Source organism: Beta vulgaris, chromosome 7 (assembly GCF_026745355.1).
Source record: "Beta vulgaris subsp. vulgaris cultivar EL10 chromosome 7, EL10.2, whole genome shotgun sequence".
In the NCBI taxonomy this organism is placed as follows: domain Eukaryota; kingdom Viridiplantae; phylum Streptophyta; class Magnoliopsida; order Caryophyllales; family Amaranthaceae; genus Beta; species Beta vulgaris.
In genome coordinates this window covers 58,722,439-58,738,496 of record NC_079208.1, presented here as the reverse complement: position 1 = coordinate 58,738,496, position 16,058 = coordinate 58,722,439, and the positions used below count along the sequence as shown (strand labels likewise).

The window sequence follows — 16,058 nt, the reverse complement described above, 5'->3', positions numbered from 1 at the left end:
GGGCTGGGAATATGTTATTAGGGTTAGTTAGGGTTTTATAATTTTTAGGGTTTTATAAATTTTAGGGTTAATTAAGATTTTTTATGATTAATTGGGTTTTTTAGATTTAATTAACGTTAATGACTAACGGAGTTAACCGCCATTAGTCATTAAGGGTATATGGTGATTTTTTTTGAAAGTTAAGGGTATATGGTGAATTCGAAAAAAAGTTGGGGTATTTGGTTTTAACAGAGGTATTTGGTGAAAATACTGTTTAAACTATACTCCATCTGTTTCTTTTTAATTTACTCACTTCACTTTGGGTAATGATTAAGGAAAAAGTACAAAAGTATGCGAGAGAAACTGGAAAGTGAGAAAGAGAAACAAAAGAGTGGGTTAAAATATTAAGAAGTAAATGACATGGGTGGAAAAAGATGAGAAAGTAGACGTGATATGTTACCAAAAATAAAAAAACAACAACAATGTGTATATTAAATAGATGCAGACTAAAATCGAAAATGTGTAAATTAAGAAGAAACGGAGGGAATATTAATGAAGGTTGTTTTGTTCACACAAAAACAATGAGAACAAAGGAAAATAACAGTTATAAGTTTGCAGTTAAAGCAAAAAGCAATTAACAGTTAGCAAAAAGTAATTAGCAGTTTGTATATAACGATTAGCAAATAACAAAAATAAAATAAAATAAAAGTTAGCAAATTAACAAAGCAATTAACAATTAGCAGTTTGTAGTTAGCAACTAGAAGTTATCAAATAGAAAAAATGCTTATTGCCATTCAAAACAAAATAATCGGTCAAAGTTAGTGGATATAGCAAGTAACAATATGGGACCTATCTCAAATTTCATTTGCCCTCCCCCAAGAAATCCAAGATCGCATTGCTAGCCCTTCCACCATCCGTGGAGGACTATAGAGAGGACTTGCTCATCCATCGCTTTATATCCTTGAAGGGATTCTCCCTTGCCTAGGCTTGTGATGTCCAAATTAACTCCCCTCATGCCAACCTCTCTTGGATTTGGAAATTAAAAATGGAGCCAAAGTTGAAGTTTTTCTTTTAGGTCTTATAGAAAGACCACATCCCTCATAAAATGCTTACTACCATTCGAAACATTGTTTCAAATACATGCTGTCCGAATATGTAACCTCTCTAGAGAAAATGCCTCACATGTGATCCGTGGCCGCATTTTCTCCATGGATGTTTGGAGAGCTTGCGGGTTTCAACCCCATCCCCAATTATCCTTCACTGACTGGCTTAAAGCTAACTTGGATGTTGACTTTAGGTTGAGAGACACAAAGTGGATTGACATATTTTCATGCCTCTGTCATGAGATATGGAGAAGTAAGAATGATCGTAGTTTTAATGGGGCGTCCCCATCTTAGACGGACGTGATTATACACAAAACTATGTCATTGTCTTCTCTCCTAATTCTATCCAAGAAAATCGAAGCCTTGAAAACGCCAACCCTTATTAACTCGACCCCCCCCCCCCCACCCAAAATTCAAGAACAACCATCCACGCAGTTGCATCTTTCACCCACTTAGCTGAACCCATGGGTACCAGGGGCGTGGTTAGGAGCGAGGCGGGAATTTGGATCTTTGGGTTGAGGACAAGGAGTTTTGCCACTAATTTTATTTTAGCTTAAATTATGGCCAATCAACATGGTTTAATTATTGCAAAAAGGTCCAGGTTACCTAATGCTACTATTTTTGTTAATTGCACGAATGTGTTTAAGTTGATGCATAGTCAAGAGTGATGCGCTGACAAATATATGAATTTGTGAATGCATAAAGTTATGTAGTAATCTCCCACGAGATTAATCAAGTGAGAGATTTACCAGTTAAGGAAAGTAGAACTAACAATAGTAGTTACAATGTAACTAAAATTTCCCCAAACTCCCTAGTTGTAATACGACTTAGGGTGCGTTATCGTCACTTTAATAAATTCAGTTTTAGGTCCAATAAGTTCATATAAGTTTCAACCAGGTCCAATCAGGACAATAAGTTCCAACCAGGTCTAATAAGGTCCAATAAGTTCCAATTAGATGCAATAAGTTCCAATCAGGTGCAATAAGTTTCAATTATGTGTAATAAGTTTCAATCAGGTCTAATAGTCTCTAATAACTTATAAGTAGGTTTAATCAGGTCCAATAAGTTTCAATAAGGTCCAAACAGTCAATGATCAATAAATATTTGTATTATTGTCCATTATTTTATTATTCATATCACTATTAGTTGATTATGTTATTATTAGAATTTCAATTAAATTACAACAATGATTATATCATATTATACTTGTATTATTGTCTATTATTTTATTAAATATTTGTATTATTGTCTATTATTTTATTATTAATATTACTATTAGCTGATTATGTTATTATTAATTTTTTTGAATTAAAGTAGCACAATGTATATTATTATACTTGTATTATTGTCTATTATTTTATCATTGATATTACTATTAACAAGACTATTAGATATATTAATGGTGAAAGTTTAGATAGGCAAGTAGTATATATAAATAGTATATTTTTTTTTGTTAAATTGTTTATCGTAAGAGATAATTAATAATAATTTTTTTTAAGGGTATATTTTAATAATTATTATTTCATAATTTTTTTTGAGGGGTAGTACGTTAGGGGTAATATTTATGTCATAACTCATCCATAATTTTGTCTAATAAGATCAAATAAGTTCCAATTAGGTCCAATAAGGTCTAATAAGTTTCAATTAGGTCTAATAAGGTCTAATAAGTTTCAATCAGGTCAATAAATTTAATTAGATCCAAGAAGTTCTAATAAAGTTAAATCAGGTCCAATAAATTGAATCAGGTATAATAAATTCAGTTCAGATAAGTTCAGGTCCAATAAGATGAAAAAAAACACACCTTTATACTGTGGATTGTAAAACTCGTGGCACTATGACTATCTACTATCTAATCGGAAGTTTACGTTTTTCAACCCAAAAAAAACAAAAAATACCTTGCTGGTGAAATCTCAAAAAAATCACGAAATTTTGATTGTTTTTTTGAGCGCGACAACTTTCCCGCTTAACTTTCAAGCGACCAAGAAAAAAAAATACCAAATGCCATGTCATCGATCCGGAAGCAACCAAAAAAACCATTCAGAACGCGCCACATCTCTTATAAACTTCTCAAACACGCCCACCACCTTTATTTTAACTACCTATAATCTCATCCGTTAAATCATCACTTAACGCAAAATACAATCAACGCATTAAAATAATCCACCTCATCAATCCGGACTTTTCCCCATCATCCAATAACATCACACCTCTACTTCCTATAAATTCCAGATCTCAAACCATCATTTCTTCACACCGTAAATCATTCTATTTCTCTCTATCTATCTAAATCAAGCAAAAATTTCAAACACCTAAAAAACTCTCAAACTTTTCTCTCTCATCTCATCAATGGCGCCAAAAGCAGACAAGAAGCCAGCTGAGAAGAAGCCAGCCGCCGAGAAGCCGGAAGAGAAGAAAGCCGCCGCCGCTGAGAAAGCTCCAGCTGAGAAGAAGCCGAAAGCCGGTAAGAAGCTTCCGAAAGAAGCCGGAGCCGCCGCCGCCGGTGAAAAGAAGAAGAAGAGATCGAAGAAAAATGTCGAAACTTACAAGATCTATATCTTCAAAGTTCTCAAACAAGTTCATCCTGATATCGGAATTTCTAGTAAAGCTATGAGTATCATGAACAGTTTCATCAATGACATTTTTGAGAAACTTGCTCAAGAATCTGCGAAGCTTGCGCGTTACAATAAGAAGCCGACGATTACTTCTCGGGAGATTCAAACTGCTGTGAGACTTGTTCTTCCTGGTGAATTGGCTAAGCATGCAGTTTCTGAAGGAACTAAGGCTGTTACTAAGTTTACTAGCTCTTAATTTAGTTTATGTTATTTTTTTTTAATTTTTGTTGATTTTCGGTAAGTATGGTAGGAATTAGGGTTTGGAGGTTGAATTTGGGGAAAAATCTGGATTTGTGGTTGTATTTTGGCTGGTTTATGAATAGGTTTGGTTTTAAGATGTATGATACTAAATCTCTGATCTTACAACTTAATGAAATGCTTTTGTGAAAAATTTCTGTTGTTATTTTTGCTTTTGCATTTTTTCGTATTTGAGTCTCTTATCAATTTTTGAATATTTGATGAGTTTATATCAATAGTAAAAATGTTCTGTTGAGGTTGTTTTCTAGAGCTTGAATTTTGTTTTTGTTTTTCTAGATCTTTGTTTTGATGGTTCATTGATGTTGATGGTTGTGTCTTTTGCTTCGTCAATTTTGTTTTGATTTCGATAGTTTTTCTAATGAAATTATGCATATTGATGGTGCAGTTTATAGTTCATTTTGAAATTTTTGTAGTTTCAAATTTGGTGATTCAATTCGTATGATTTGCTGAGATAACTAGGTGAACTTTCTTTGTCAGGAATGGCTATAGTTGGAAATAATAGCAATGTCCCGTTGAGTACTTGAGGTTGAACTCTTGATGAAGATTGTGTTTGAGGAACTGTGTTTTGGTGGTTTTTTTTGATGTTGATGGCTCTCTATTTTGCTTCCTCAAGTTTGATTTGGTAGTATATCTAATGAATTCGGCTAGTAAAATGAATATATGTGAATCAATGTTGCACTTTATATTTCATTTGGAATTCTGGTAGTCTCAAATTTGCGCGATTTGATGCATTTGATTAGCTATGATAAGTAGGAGAGCTAGCAACTCTCGAGCGATTATCTGTGGTATAAACTCTTGAGGACGGTTGTTAGAATGAGTTCTCAATCACAATCATAAGGCTTATGTAGAAGCTCTTTGGTTTCCCTAAAAGAAGGCAGAGGCTCTCATGCTGTGTTGGTTTTTTCTTCATTCACAGTTGCTGTCTGTTTTGATTCTTGTGGCGTTATGCTAAATTTTTCTGTATGTGTCTTGCCACTATTGAAATTATGCTATATGCATATGATGTGAATAATGTGATACGGTGGGCGGTATTTTGATGGTGGTTTATTGGTCAATTGATGTCAGAAATAGTGTTTGGACACTGATTTTATTGTCTTGAATGTGGTTGTACTTTATCGAATAATGGCTTTGCTGTGTTAATTTGTTATCTTGATAATAGCTGGGTGTGTTTTTTGATAGAAGCAGGGAAAGGATAGCGTATCATTCAACCAAATCAAGCTCTGCCAAGGCTTTGGATGCCTTGGGTGAAGTTCTCAGATACAATCAACTTATTCTGGGGACAAATACGAGCAAAATAACGGAGATCTGCGTTCCCCTCCCTCTTCACATGAGAAGAAAGGAAGAAAGTGGAAGATGCAGCAATAGTATTAACATTGTCAGTGAACAAGTATGCTGGAGTACATCCCACAGCTTTGTGTCCAATCTTCCGAACAATATCCAGAGCATCACATTTGAGCCACAAGTTCTCATAGAAATTTGTCTGAACATGGGATACACTTCACAGCTACTGCCGCGACCTTCACTATCACGAAAACAGGCCCTAGACCTGCACCAATACCCTCCAGCATCGCAGTGTCAGTACTCACCTTAATTACATTCCTTGGGGGAGTAGACCACCCACTCGCAGTCTGTAAAAGCTCTCTGCATCCACCGCTGAAGACCCTTGTTCAGTAAAACTGGAAACCCTGCACATATTTAGAAAACAACTGTGCAATCGCACAAGAACCAGAAACTTGCTGTTCAAAAACCACTTTGTCACAGCGGGACCACGCAGCTCAAGCAAGGGTGGTGACGGAACCAAGGTCTTCCAGAGAAACTTTCTGAGAAATCCAAAGAAAGTGGTCTTCGAAGGAAGTGATAGGAGCTTCAATCAAATATCCTAAAAGCGGAGAGGAAGCCCAAATGGATTGTGATCCCAAGCACTCGAACAGTGTGTATAATTGATTCATTCTCATACCCACAAAATGTACTGCTTTGATCAGAGCTTACATGTCTCTCGAAAAGAGTACCTTTGGTGGCAAGTGTACCATACCAATACAGACTCGCGATATAAAGCTTTGGAGGTCCTTCAAGTTTCCAGGTAAATTTCCAATTTAAATTCACCTCTACATGATTTTATCCGTTGTTGCTTTTTTCGTATTCGATAGTCCTATCAAATTTTGAATAATTGATTAGTTTTAGCAATAATAGCAGTGTTTTGTTGAGGTTGTTTTCTTGATGGAGGGCTTAAATTTTGTCCTTGTGTTTGTAGAACTTTGCTTGGGTGGCTCATTGATGTTGTTGGTTTTCTATTTTGCTTCCTCGAGTTTGATTTGGTAGTTCTTCTAATGGATTCGGCTAGTTAAATGAATTTATGTTAATTGATGGCGTACTTCATATTTCATTTGGAAATTTTGGTAGTCTCAACTTTGGGCTCTAGGCTCTAGCGACTCTTGAGCGACTATTTGTGTGTATAAATCCATTAGCTGAACTTTCTTTGTCAGGAGCAGCTATATTAGATAATAATTTCAATATGGTGCAGATTTGTAACTTGGGAGGACAGTTACTTCATTTGTTAGGATGACTTCTCAATCACAATCATAACTCATAAGGCTCAGGTACACTCTAAATTTTTCTTTTTTCCAATCACAGTTGCTATCTGTTTTGATTCTTTTGGTGTGTGCTAAATTATGCTTGTATGGTCTCTTGCCAGCATCAAAATTATGCTAGTGTGATACTAAGGTGGGCGGCATTTCAACAGCGAGGTTTGTTTGCCAATTGATGAGCTTATGTTTAGACATTGATTTTATCGTATTGAATGTCGTTCTGCTTTCTCTAATGATGGCTTTGCTCTGTTAATTGGTTGATAATATAGGTGGGTGTTGTTTATATCTTTCTTGTTCTTTTATGGGTGTGACTTGAAATGTGGCAAATGCTGAAAATTTTATTGATATGAATTCTGGGCTATATTGCAACCTTTGAAGATTTTATTTTCTGCCATTGACATGACTGATAAACCAGTGCAATGACTATTACCAGCTCGCAGTGCAAAGAGTATGTCAAATTCTCATTGGTTTTATAGGTTTTTTTATTTTGCAAGTTTAACTCATTGTTTTTCCGAGCGAGATTTAATTCTCTATAAAAGGTTCATTTGCATCGCTATATTTTTTTTAAGGACATTAGTTACTCCCTCCGGTTTTTAATTAGGTAACCCCTTTCCTTTTTGGATCGTCATTTATTAGTTACTCCTATTCAAATGAATAGCGCTAATACAATCCACGGGAGGGGATTACAAAATACATTCTTGATTCAACCTTTCATATCTTCCTTTGATTGATCTTGCTATGGCATCTGCCAACTTGTTTGCTCCACTCCCCTCGTACTGTAGTATAGTGCCTGAAAGTTGTGTTAGCAACATCTTTCAGTACGTTCATGATCATTTTAGTTAAGGTTATTCTTGATTTTTGTGGTGTCTTCAGAACTTGCTACAACTTTGATTTAATCTGAGGCCAAAATTACATTCTGCCAATTTTTCCTTTTTAGCCAAGGTAGAGCCGTTAGGATGCCTGCAAGTTCAGTTTAAAGGGGTTACCTTCAAAGAAAGAGGAGGTGATCCCCTCCCCCCCTCTTTCCTAGGTGGTCTCTACAGATTGCCGCGGTTTCGGCTTCTTTAGACACATGGGAGAAACTACATTTGTGTTAACTTTTAAGGAAGGGAGATTGGGGGAAGAAACCAACTCAATCAAGGGTCGAGGAGGAGAGGGACCTCACCAGGCCATCATAGGCTGATCCAGTGATCCTAGGTATGTTTCTTCTTTTTGAGCATCTAAGAGTTTCTTTTATTGCTTTATTATCTTCAGATTTTTAAGAACCCGAAACTTCAATAGTTTAGGGGTTTGCAAATCCTATCATAACTAGGGGCGTAAATGCATTGGACTGTATTGGACTTTGTCAAATCCAAATTTAGTCCAAAGTTTTTTGGACATTATTATATAATAAAACATTTTTTTTTTTTTTTCCGATTTATTAAGATAGTCTTTAGTGTGGTGAACACGGGCCAGACTATGTCGATCCACAAGACGGGCCAAAAGCACTGTAATTGGCCATGCCTAAGCCCGTCTTGCTGGGGTGGGGCAGTGCCAAGCCAGACTCACTTTTGAAAACCGCATCATGACACGGGCTTGCCTGGCCGATTGGGCTCGTGCCGCCTACGGGCTGAGTTGTTTTCATTCTGCAGGCCAAGTAGGCGTTTTCCTGCGGGCCTTTAGCTTAGAAGATGCAAGACTTGACTTTTCAATATGCTTTCACCTAACATTATGCAAACATTCCACTGAGACATGTCCAGCCTGCCATACAGTGCTTGACAAACATTTGTACAGAATATTGACATTTTTTGATATATTCACTTCATAATTTGCATCATTCTTGATATCTTCCTAATTTGTTACAATAATTTCCTATTTACTTTGTACCACTTTAATACACACTTGTATATTAGATATGTTATTATAATAATATTAACGACACTAGTATTATATTAGAATGACAAGCTAAAAATCTTATAATCAAACTGGTTTACTAACTCAAAAAGAAAAGGCTTAATATGTACATAGAATAAAAGGGAAAATGTTGATTGATTAGAACAACACTCAATTGGTAATCCGAAAGCACATATTTTAAAAGTTACTCTTATCTTTTATATGAAAGGAGCTTACATGTAGAAATTATATGAAATGAGCTAGTAGTATTAACATTGCATAAATGTCATGCTACTAGTCATATTTATGAGTCATACATGCATGATGTTTTTATTTATTTTTATCTATTTGATTTATTCATTTGACACCTATCTATTTATTTATTCATTTGTACTTTTTCCCAAAAGTCTTCTCCATTGGTATTGATTAGTTCCAAACAGATTCACTGTCAAAGTATCAACCAATGTGATAGGTGTCAACTTTGAGTTCTATGTAAGGGAAAGACCAGATCCTCTGATATACCAACTGGGCTTGACGTGAGTGGTTAAGTGTCTCTCGCTCCTTAACCAAGGTCTCGTGTTCGAGCCTTGGGTATGAAAAAATCCAAGCTGGGAGAGATGCCGTGCTTAGAGGTACCCATGCAATCTCCCGCATGAGATTAGTCCACTAGCCGAAGGCGGTGGGAAACTCCTCGTAGTAGGACAAAAAAAACAAGGACAATATTATTGTTGGATTTGCATTAAAAACTAAATTCATACATTTCTTTTGTAGAAATATATGAAATGAACTAAAAGTATTAACATTGCTATGCTACTAGTCATTTATAAAAGTAAATATGTATGAGTCATACATTCATGATGTTTATATTTATTTTTCTCTATTTAAAGTACCTTCCTTTGTATTTTTTTTTTTCAAAAGTCTTCTCCATTGATACTGATTACTTCCAAACAGATTCACTATCAACCTACGTGATAGGTGTCAACTTTGAGTTCTATGTAAGGAAAAAACCAGATCCTTTGATAACTCACTTAATAAAATTAAAGCATGAAACTCCGCAAAATTAGGATTTAACCAATCATGTAATTAAATAAGAAGAGTAACAAATTATTCTTTCCATTTTCCATACAATATGCACATCCATAAGTAAGACCAAATTTCTAGCTAGTATCACATATTCACATATCCTCAAAAATGGCACTTTCAATGGCTAAGAAAAAACCATTAGATCAGGTTGAAAACCAGAACTTCAAACCTGATTCGTGTTTTTTCAAACTTGTTAACAGAATTTTCGCCGCTTTTATATTCAGCCTTTTTCTCATCTTCATCTGGTCTTCCTGCACTATTATTATCTCTGGCTCCATTGCCCATGTTTGTGTAACGTCTCGAAAGCTTAACAGTCGTTACTGCCTCTCTGCCGGTGTTCATCCAACCAACTACAGTCTACCGATCAACCAAAATATTACTGAAGTTTTTTCACCTTCAAATGAAGTAGAAAAGATTCAGGCCAACAATGTCACCCAAAAGATAAAGACAGAATTCGCTCAATTTACGAAGCCTGTCCTAGAGAAGGGCATTGATAAGGCGAAGGCGGAGGAGTTAGCGAATTCTAGGATGGTTGTGGAAGCGCAAATAGAGATTTTGAGATCCTACATTGTGAAATCAAAGCCTATAAGTTGTGAGGGAAGAGGGATATATGTGTATGACCTTCCTTCGAAGTTTAACAAGGATTTGGTAGCGAAGTGCAATGAGATAATGAGCTGGTTTGATTTTTGCAAGTACTTCAATAATGATGCGATGGGTGAGCCTATAGTAGAGCTTGGTAATGGATGGTATAACACTCATCAGTTTTTGTTAGAGCCAATTTTTCACAAGCGCATTGTTAAACATCCTTGTAGGGTTGAGAATGTGGAGGATGCTAAGGTTTTTTATGTGCCGTTTTATGGGTCCTTAGATATGCTAAAAACTCACTTTAGTCAGGTGAAGGGGAAGGAGGATTCGCAAATGCAAGTGCACAAGCTCTCTAAGGACATTGTTGCGTGGCTTAAAGAGCAGGAGACTTGGAGGAGGAATTTTGGGCTGGACCATGTTTTTGTCCTAGGGAAGAACTCTTGGGATCTTCATAGGTCGGAGAGTCTACATTGGGGTACACCTTTGTTGGAGCTCGATGAACTGCAAAGCCCGATTAAGCTCATAATTGAACGACAACCCTGGCATATGAACGATGTGGGTGTACCTTACCCGACCTATTTTCACCCGAGATCAGATGAAGAGATTATAGCATGGCAGGAGAAAACTAGGCAGGTGCAACGTAAACACTTAGTCAGTTTTGCAGGGGCTCCACGGAAGGACCCAATGAGCATAAGATCGATCCTCATCGAGCAATGTACTTCTGCTCCTGGAGTGTGTAAGTTTCTTAATTGTGGAGAGAAATTATGTGTTGAATCTTCACCTGTTGTACAACTTTTTATGGAGTCAGAGTTTTGCCTTCAGCCTGATGGGGATAGTCCAACAAGAAAATCGTTTTTTGATTCGCTTGTTGCTGGTTGTATTCCTGTTGTTTTCGATCCATTTACGGCTCATTACCAATATCCATGGCATTTACCTGAAGATTACAACAAATATTCTGTGTTTATAGACCAAAAGAAGGTGAAGATGTTAGAGGTAAATGTGGTAGATCAGCTTGTGAAGATACCTTTAAAACAAAGGCAAGAGATGAGGAAATATATCATTGATGAGTTGATGCCTAGGATGGTTTATGCACATGCTAATGCTAAGTTGGAAAAATTTGAAGATGCATTTATTATAGCTGTGAATAATATGGTGCAAATGGTGGTTAACAGATTAACTTAAGTAGAATTTTATTGTATGGTTACTTTACTACATTCATTTAGACTCTTAGGAAGAATATGCAATACATGTTTAGAGATATATACTCATTTCTCTGAGTGATCTTTCAGATGAAACATCATTCTTGTCTACTGTTTACTTTTGTAGTGTACCATCATCATTTTACCAGGTATACTGTTTGCAAAGCTCAAACATAGGAAAGAGTTCATGATATTTCTAATTATTGGTCATATATAAGAAATTATCTGTTCTCAGTTTCTTTTTCTCATTGCCAGTTAAACAATTTTAATTTCTTTGTCTGTATTTAAAATTTCCTTTACAACCTGTCTTCCGTGTTACGAGTCATCGTATTGCTCAAATGATGGTGTGATATTTTATGGGTAACTTCATATATGCATTATTAGTTGCCGACTTGTAATGGGCCTCTGGGTGGGGGTTCAGTGCAAAGGCAGCCCAGAGGAATTCTTCTTACCAATTTTTGATTTTTTTTTTATTAGTTACCTATTTTTGTAAATGTCACTAATCCTATATATTAAACTTGTCTTCCGTGTTACGAGTTATTGTATTGCTTAAATGATGGTGCGATATTATAGGTAACTTCATATATGCATTATTAATTACTGTATTTTTGTACATGTCACTAATTCTATAGGCTATATAGGTAACAATAAACCTGTCTTCCGTGTTACGGGTCATCGTACTGCTCAAATGATGATACGATATTATGGGTAACTTCATATATATATATGCATTATTAGTTACCGTATTTTTGTACATGTCACTAATCCTATATATGTAACAATAACCTCACTGTGATAATTTTACGAAAAAGATTTCATATGGGTATGTATATATTGAGGTAATATTAAAAGTTCATGATATAAGGAGCTGATGAAGAATGTTTAAGCAACCTGGCTTTGATATAGACAAGTAGACATATAGAATAGTAGTAAACTCCTTCCATATCTTCCAAAACTCCAGGTTGCACTACACTTGTTGGCAATCAAGTTGCGGACCTAACTGACTATTATATCCTTTGCTCCTCTATGTAATAAATGTGTTGGAGTGAACCGGTATCTTTCGAGCGTATAAGCCGGTTTGACGTCCTGCAAGATAGAACACGTAAACTAAATATCTAAGTCAGTTAGGGTAATAACCAGTATATCTCAAGTAGAGTATCTCTATTATATAAGCCAAGGGAGGAGGTGTGGTGTCCTTTTTTGAAGTGACTAAAATACCCTTAATGATCTAATTAATGGAATTAAAGAAATTACAAAAGCAAATCATTTAAAAATTCTCATTCCAACTTGTCATTTAAAACAAGTTTTAAAATGGTATATGCATCAAATACTTCAATCAAAAATTAAATGGACAAAATATTTATACCTTAAAAAAAAGATGGCATATATAACGTGCACATGAAAAGTCTGAACATTCAGATACTCTTTAATTCTTTTAAACCAACTCATTATTTTTGTTCTTTCTGTTCAATATTCATTCACAAAAAATTAATGTTAACAATCACTCATAACCTTTTTTATTTTTTTACATTAGCGAATTAAGATATCTAAATTCATCTAACTATTGAATTTTTCACATTTAAGTTTAATCATAAATAAAGTACGAAAGAAGTATCTAATAGAATAACAAATTTTAAAATTAACGCACGCATCGCGTGCATATGAAGGCTAGTAATAATATATGTAAACGTACCTTATGATTCAGATCAATGGGGTATATATAGGAGTCGGCAATGTCCTTGCTAAGATAGGACTCTGCTCCTATTGGTTAGATACTATCCTCTTTCAATGCTTATCTTTTAGGTCCATAGGCATGTTAGATAATCACTGGATCAGACTCAGGCCCATATGAAAATGACCCAGATTAAGGGTACCATCAAGATATCCTATAAAACCGATATGACTTAGTCAACGGTCCTATCACAAATACATTGACCATGAGATCCTTTAGCGCGCGCGCGGTTCTTCATGACTAATAGGAAACTTAGTCAGTCCCATAAATCCTTCATGCTCTTTTTTTCTATTACATTCTCATTCCACATGCCACATAAATTAAGTAATTGATGTGGTGTAATGCTAGAGATGAGGTACTCCATTATCTACACTAGACAGAATTAGTCAAAATCAGACTTATATTTTAGTTGTGCTTGTGCTAATACATGACAGAATATATCCTCATTCTTTCATTCTCCTTGAATCTTCTGATTATTATCAGAATGTCGCTCTCTTTGTTCTTAAGCTCAATGTATGATCAATTAGCACCTCGCATTCGATTGATCTGCCGTGTCGGAATGTGGTTGGTCCTGCTGGTCCTGGTAGCAGCTATAGGGGCCCTGTCACCGGAAGTAGCCTTCTTATGGGCGTCTCATGGTTGCGGGGTTAAAGATTACGTGAGAATTCCACTGGATTTGCCTGGAAAGAGTTTGTGCTTGCCGTCTGATGTGGTTAAGCAATCATACTTCGATACTTTTATCGCATTCATAGTCCCTCTGTCTCTTTTTAATTGCTATATTATGTTTTTTACAGCTTTTGAGGTTCGACCTTGAGTTATGTATAAAAGAAAAACTATATAAATTGTATATTTGGAAAGTACACATTGAGATGAATCAAACAAGATCCAGAATGATTATGTCTTTTTTACATATATAAAATTGGAAAGGTCAAAATTGTCATGTAAATAGCAGCGATAAGTAAAATGTAGCGATTAAAAAAGATGGAGCGAGTATTTGCTCCAATTCTTGTCATTTTCTCTGGTTTAGTGGTCTCATCTTTTAGCTTGTCCTACGGCTAGTAATAATTGGCTTTGTGTAGTTTTGTCATGTAATAATAATGTGAGTAAGAGATATCACTATTTGACATTGTCCTTTGTCTTGTTTAGTTATGAACCAGTCATGACTCATGAGCTTTGTTCTTAGGGTTGTATTATGTACGTCAAAGAGTAAAATTATTCATATCATTCTAACGATCAATTTAAGAGCCAGCTTGATATAAAGGTCCGGGGTTTAAATGATCAAATCTCATCCACCTTCCTTTCTAAAAATTCTAAATGGAATATTTAGCGTCAGGCCAGGTATGAAGGAGGTCTATGTTGCATCCATATTTTAAACCTAATGGGCTCTCGCATGAGGGGGCGTGATAGAGTATAAAATTATTCATGATACTCCAACCATCAGCTTAAGATTTTGGTTGAGTTGGTCCTTTGTCACCACCACTTAATAGACGAATAAATCGTCAATATTTCACAAAATGCTCCATTATTTTTTCACGAAATCTATCAATTGGTGGTAATTAAAGCATAAAGAGTTATATTAGGTGGTTATCTTTAAAAAATGTTTATAAAGTAGTTATTGTATAGAAAAAAATCGACGGTATGAAATGGTTAAAATCAAATAATCCTAAACTAAAAAACTAATAAGACTAAGAGATAAGTGATGAAAATAACAAAAAATTAGGGCTTTTCAGTAGTATAACGATTAGGAGTCAAAATTGTTTGGATAACCTTCGAAATCCATTCCAAACCAATCCAATCCAAAACAATTTGGAAATTAGGTTCATTTTTATATAATTCGATTTGGTTTGGGTTGAAATTTTGTATAATCTGGTTTTTCAGTTTGGATTGGATTAAAAGAGTTTGGATCCAAAATGATGGTAGCAAAGAAAATTCATATAAGTCCATGCTTGGGTTGCGCCCAATCTTCAAAAATCCCATTAAAATAATTATTTTAAAGATCTTATATTATTCATTACTAGTCACTAAACGTCTAAACCTAACGTGTAAACCCAAATAGATTATTTGAGCATGATTAATGTATAAGAAAATATCTGTACGTTCTCATTTTTTTTTATACTCATTGCCACTTAAACAATTTTAATTTCTTTGTATGTATTTAAAATTTTCATTACAACCCGTCTTCCGTGTTATTAGTCATCAATTCATCATATACTCAAATGATGGTGTAATATTATGAGTAACTTCATACATGCATTATTGGCTTATTGTCGTATTTGTATATAACAATAACCTCATTATGATAATTTTATGAGAAGATTTCATATAATCATATGGGTATTGAGGTAAAATAAAATGTCCAAGATTAAGGTTCCGTTTGGTAGGGTGTAAAATATTTTCCATGAAAATGAGTTTTCCTTTTCCTTTCATTTTCCGTTGTTTGGGTTGATAAGGGATGTAAAACAAGATTTCCATCAAGAGAGCTTTAGGTGAAAATCATTTTCCTTTCAAAAAGAAGGGAAAACACATTTTCCTCTCTTTTCCTTAACAACCTTTTACTATCCTCTTATCCATCCTCTCCCCTCCTCTTCCATTTTTCTATTTTCGTAACTTTTTTTTACATTGAACCAAACAAAAGAAAATTAGCTTTGCATTTGAATTTTCCTTTGTAAAATGTTTTACATAAAAAATCATTTTAGATTAAAAATGTTTTACATCCAACCAAACGGAGCCTAAGAATCTGATGAAGAATGTTTGATATAGACAATTAGACATATAGAATAGTACTAAACTACTAAGGGCTTGTTCTTTTCGGCATAAAACAACCGAACTGAATAGAATAGAATTGAACTGAACTTAACTGAAATGATTAGTGATACGTGAGAGTAAAAATATTGTTAAAAGTTGAACTGAACTGAATTGAATTGAACTGAAAATAAGCTGGAGAGAACATGCCCTAAGTACTCTTTCCATATCTTCCGAATCTCCAGGTTGCACTATATTTGTTGGCAAGTTGCACACCAACTAACTATTAAATCCTTCATTCTGTTTTG

At 34.9% G+C, this 16,058-nt stretch overlaps 2 protein-coding genes across 3 annotated transcripts; both read left to right on the top strand.

Moving 5' to 3' along the window:
* The first annotated feature begins 3,320 nt into the window (after positions 1–3,320).
* On the top strand, positions 3,321–4,085 carry LOC104900155 (probable histone H2B.1). The gene has a single exon (XM_010687513.4). The coding sequence runs from the start codon at positions 3,429–3,431 to the stop codon at positions 3,888–3,890; it is 462 nt and encodes a 153-aa protein (XP_010685815.1). The 5' UTR covers positions 3,321–3,428; the 3' UTR covers positions 3,891–4,085.
* Positions 4,086–4,201: 116 nt separating this feature from the next.
* On the top strand, positions 4,202–11,510 carry LOC109135567 (xyloglucan-specific galacturonosyltransferase 1-like). 2 transcript variants are annotated; one of them, XM_048648532.1, is made up of 4 exons: positions 4,202–6,032; positions 6,474–6,549; positions 6,645–6,696; positions 7,475–11,510. In XM_048648532.1, the coding sequence occupies exon 4, from the start codon at positions 9,601–9,603 to the stop codon at positions 11,257–11,259; it is 1,659 nt and encodes a 552-aa protein (XP_048504489.1). In that variant the 5' UTR covers positions 4,202–6,032; positions 6,474–6,549; positions 6,645–6,696; positions 7,475–9,600; the 3' UTR covers positions 11,260–11,510. The 2 variants fall into 2 exon arrangements, with proteins under 2 accessions (XP_048504489.1, XP_048504488.1); XM_048648531.1 differs by having other exon boundaries at positions 6,645–11,510.
* Positions 11,511–16,058: the final 4,548 nt, after the last annotated feature.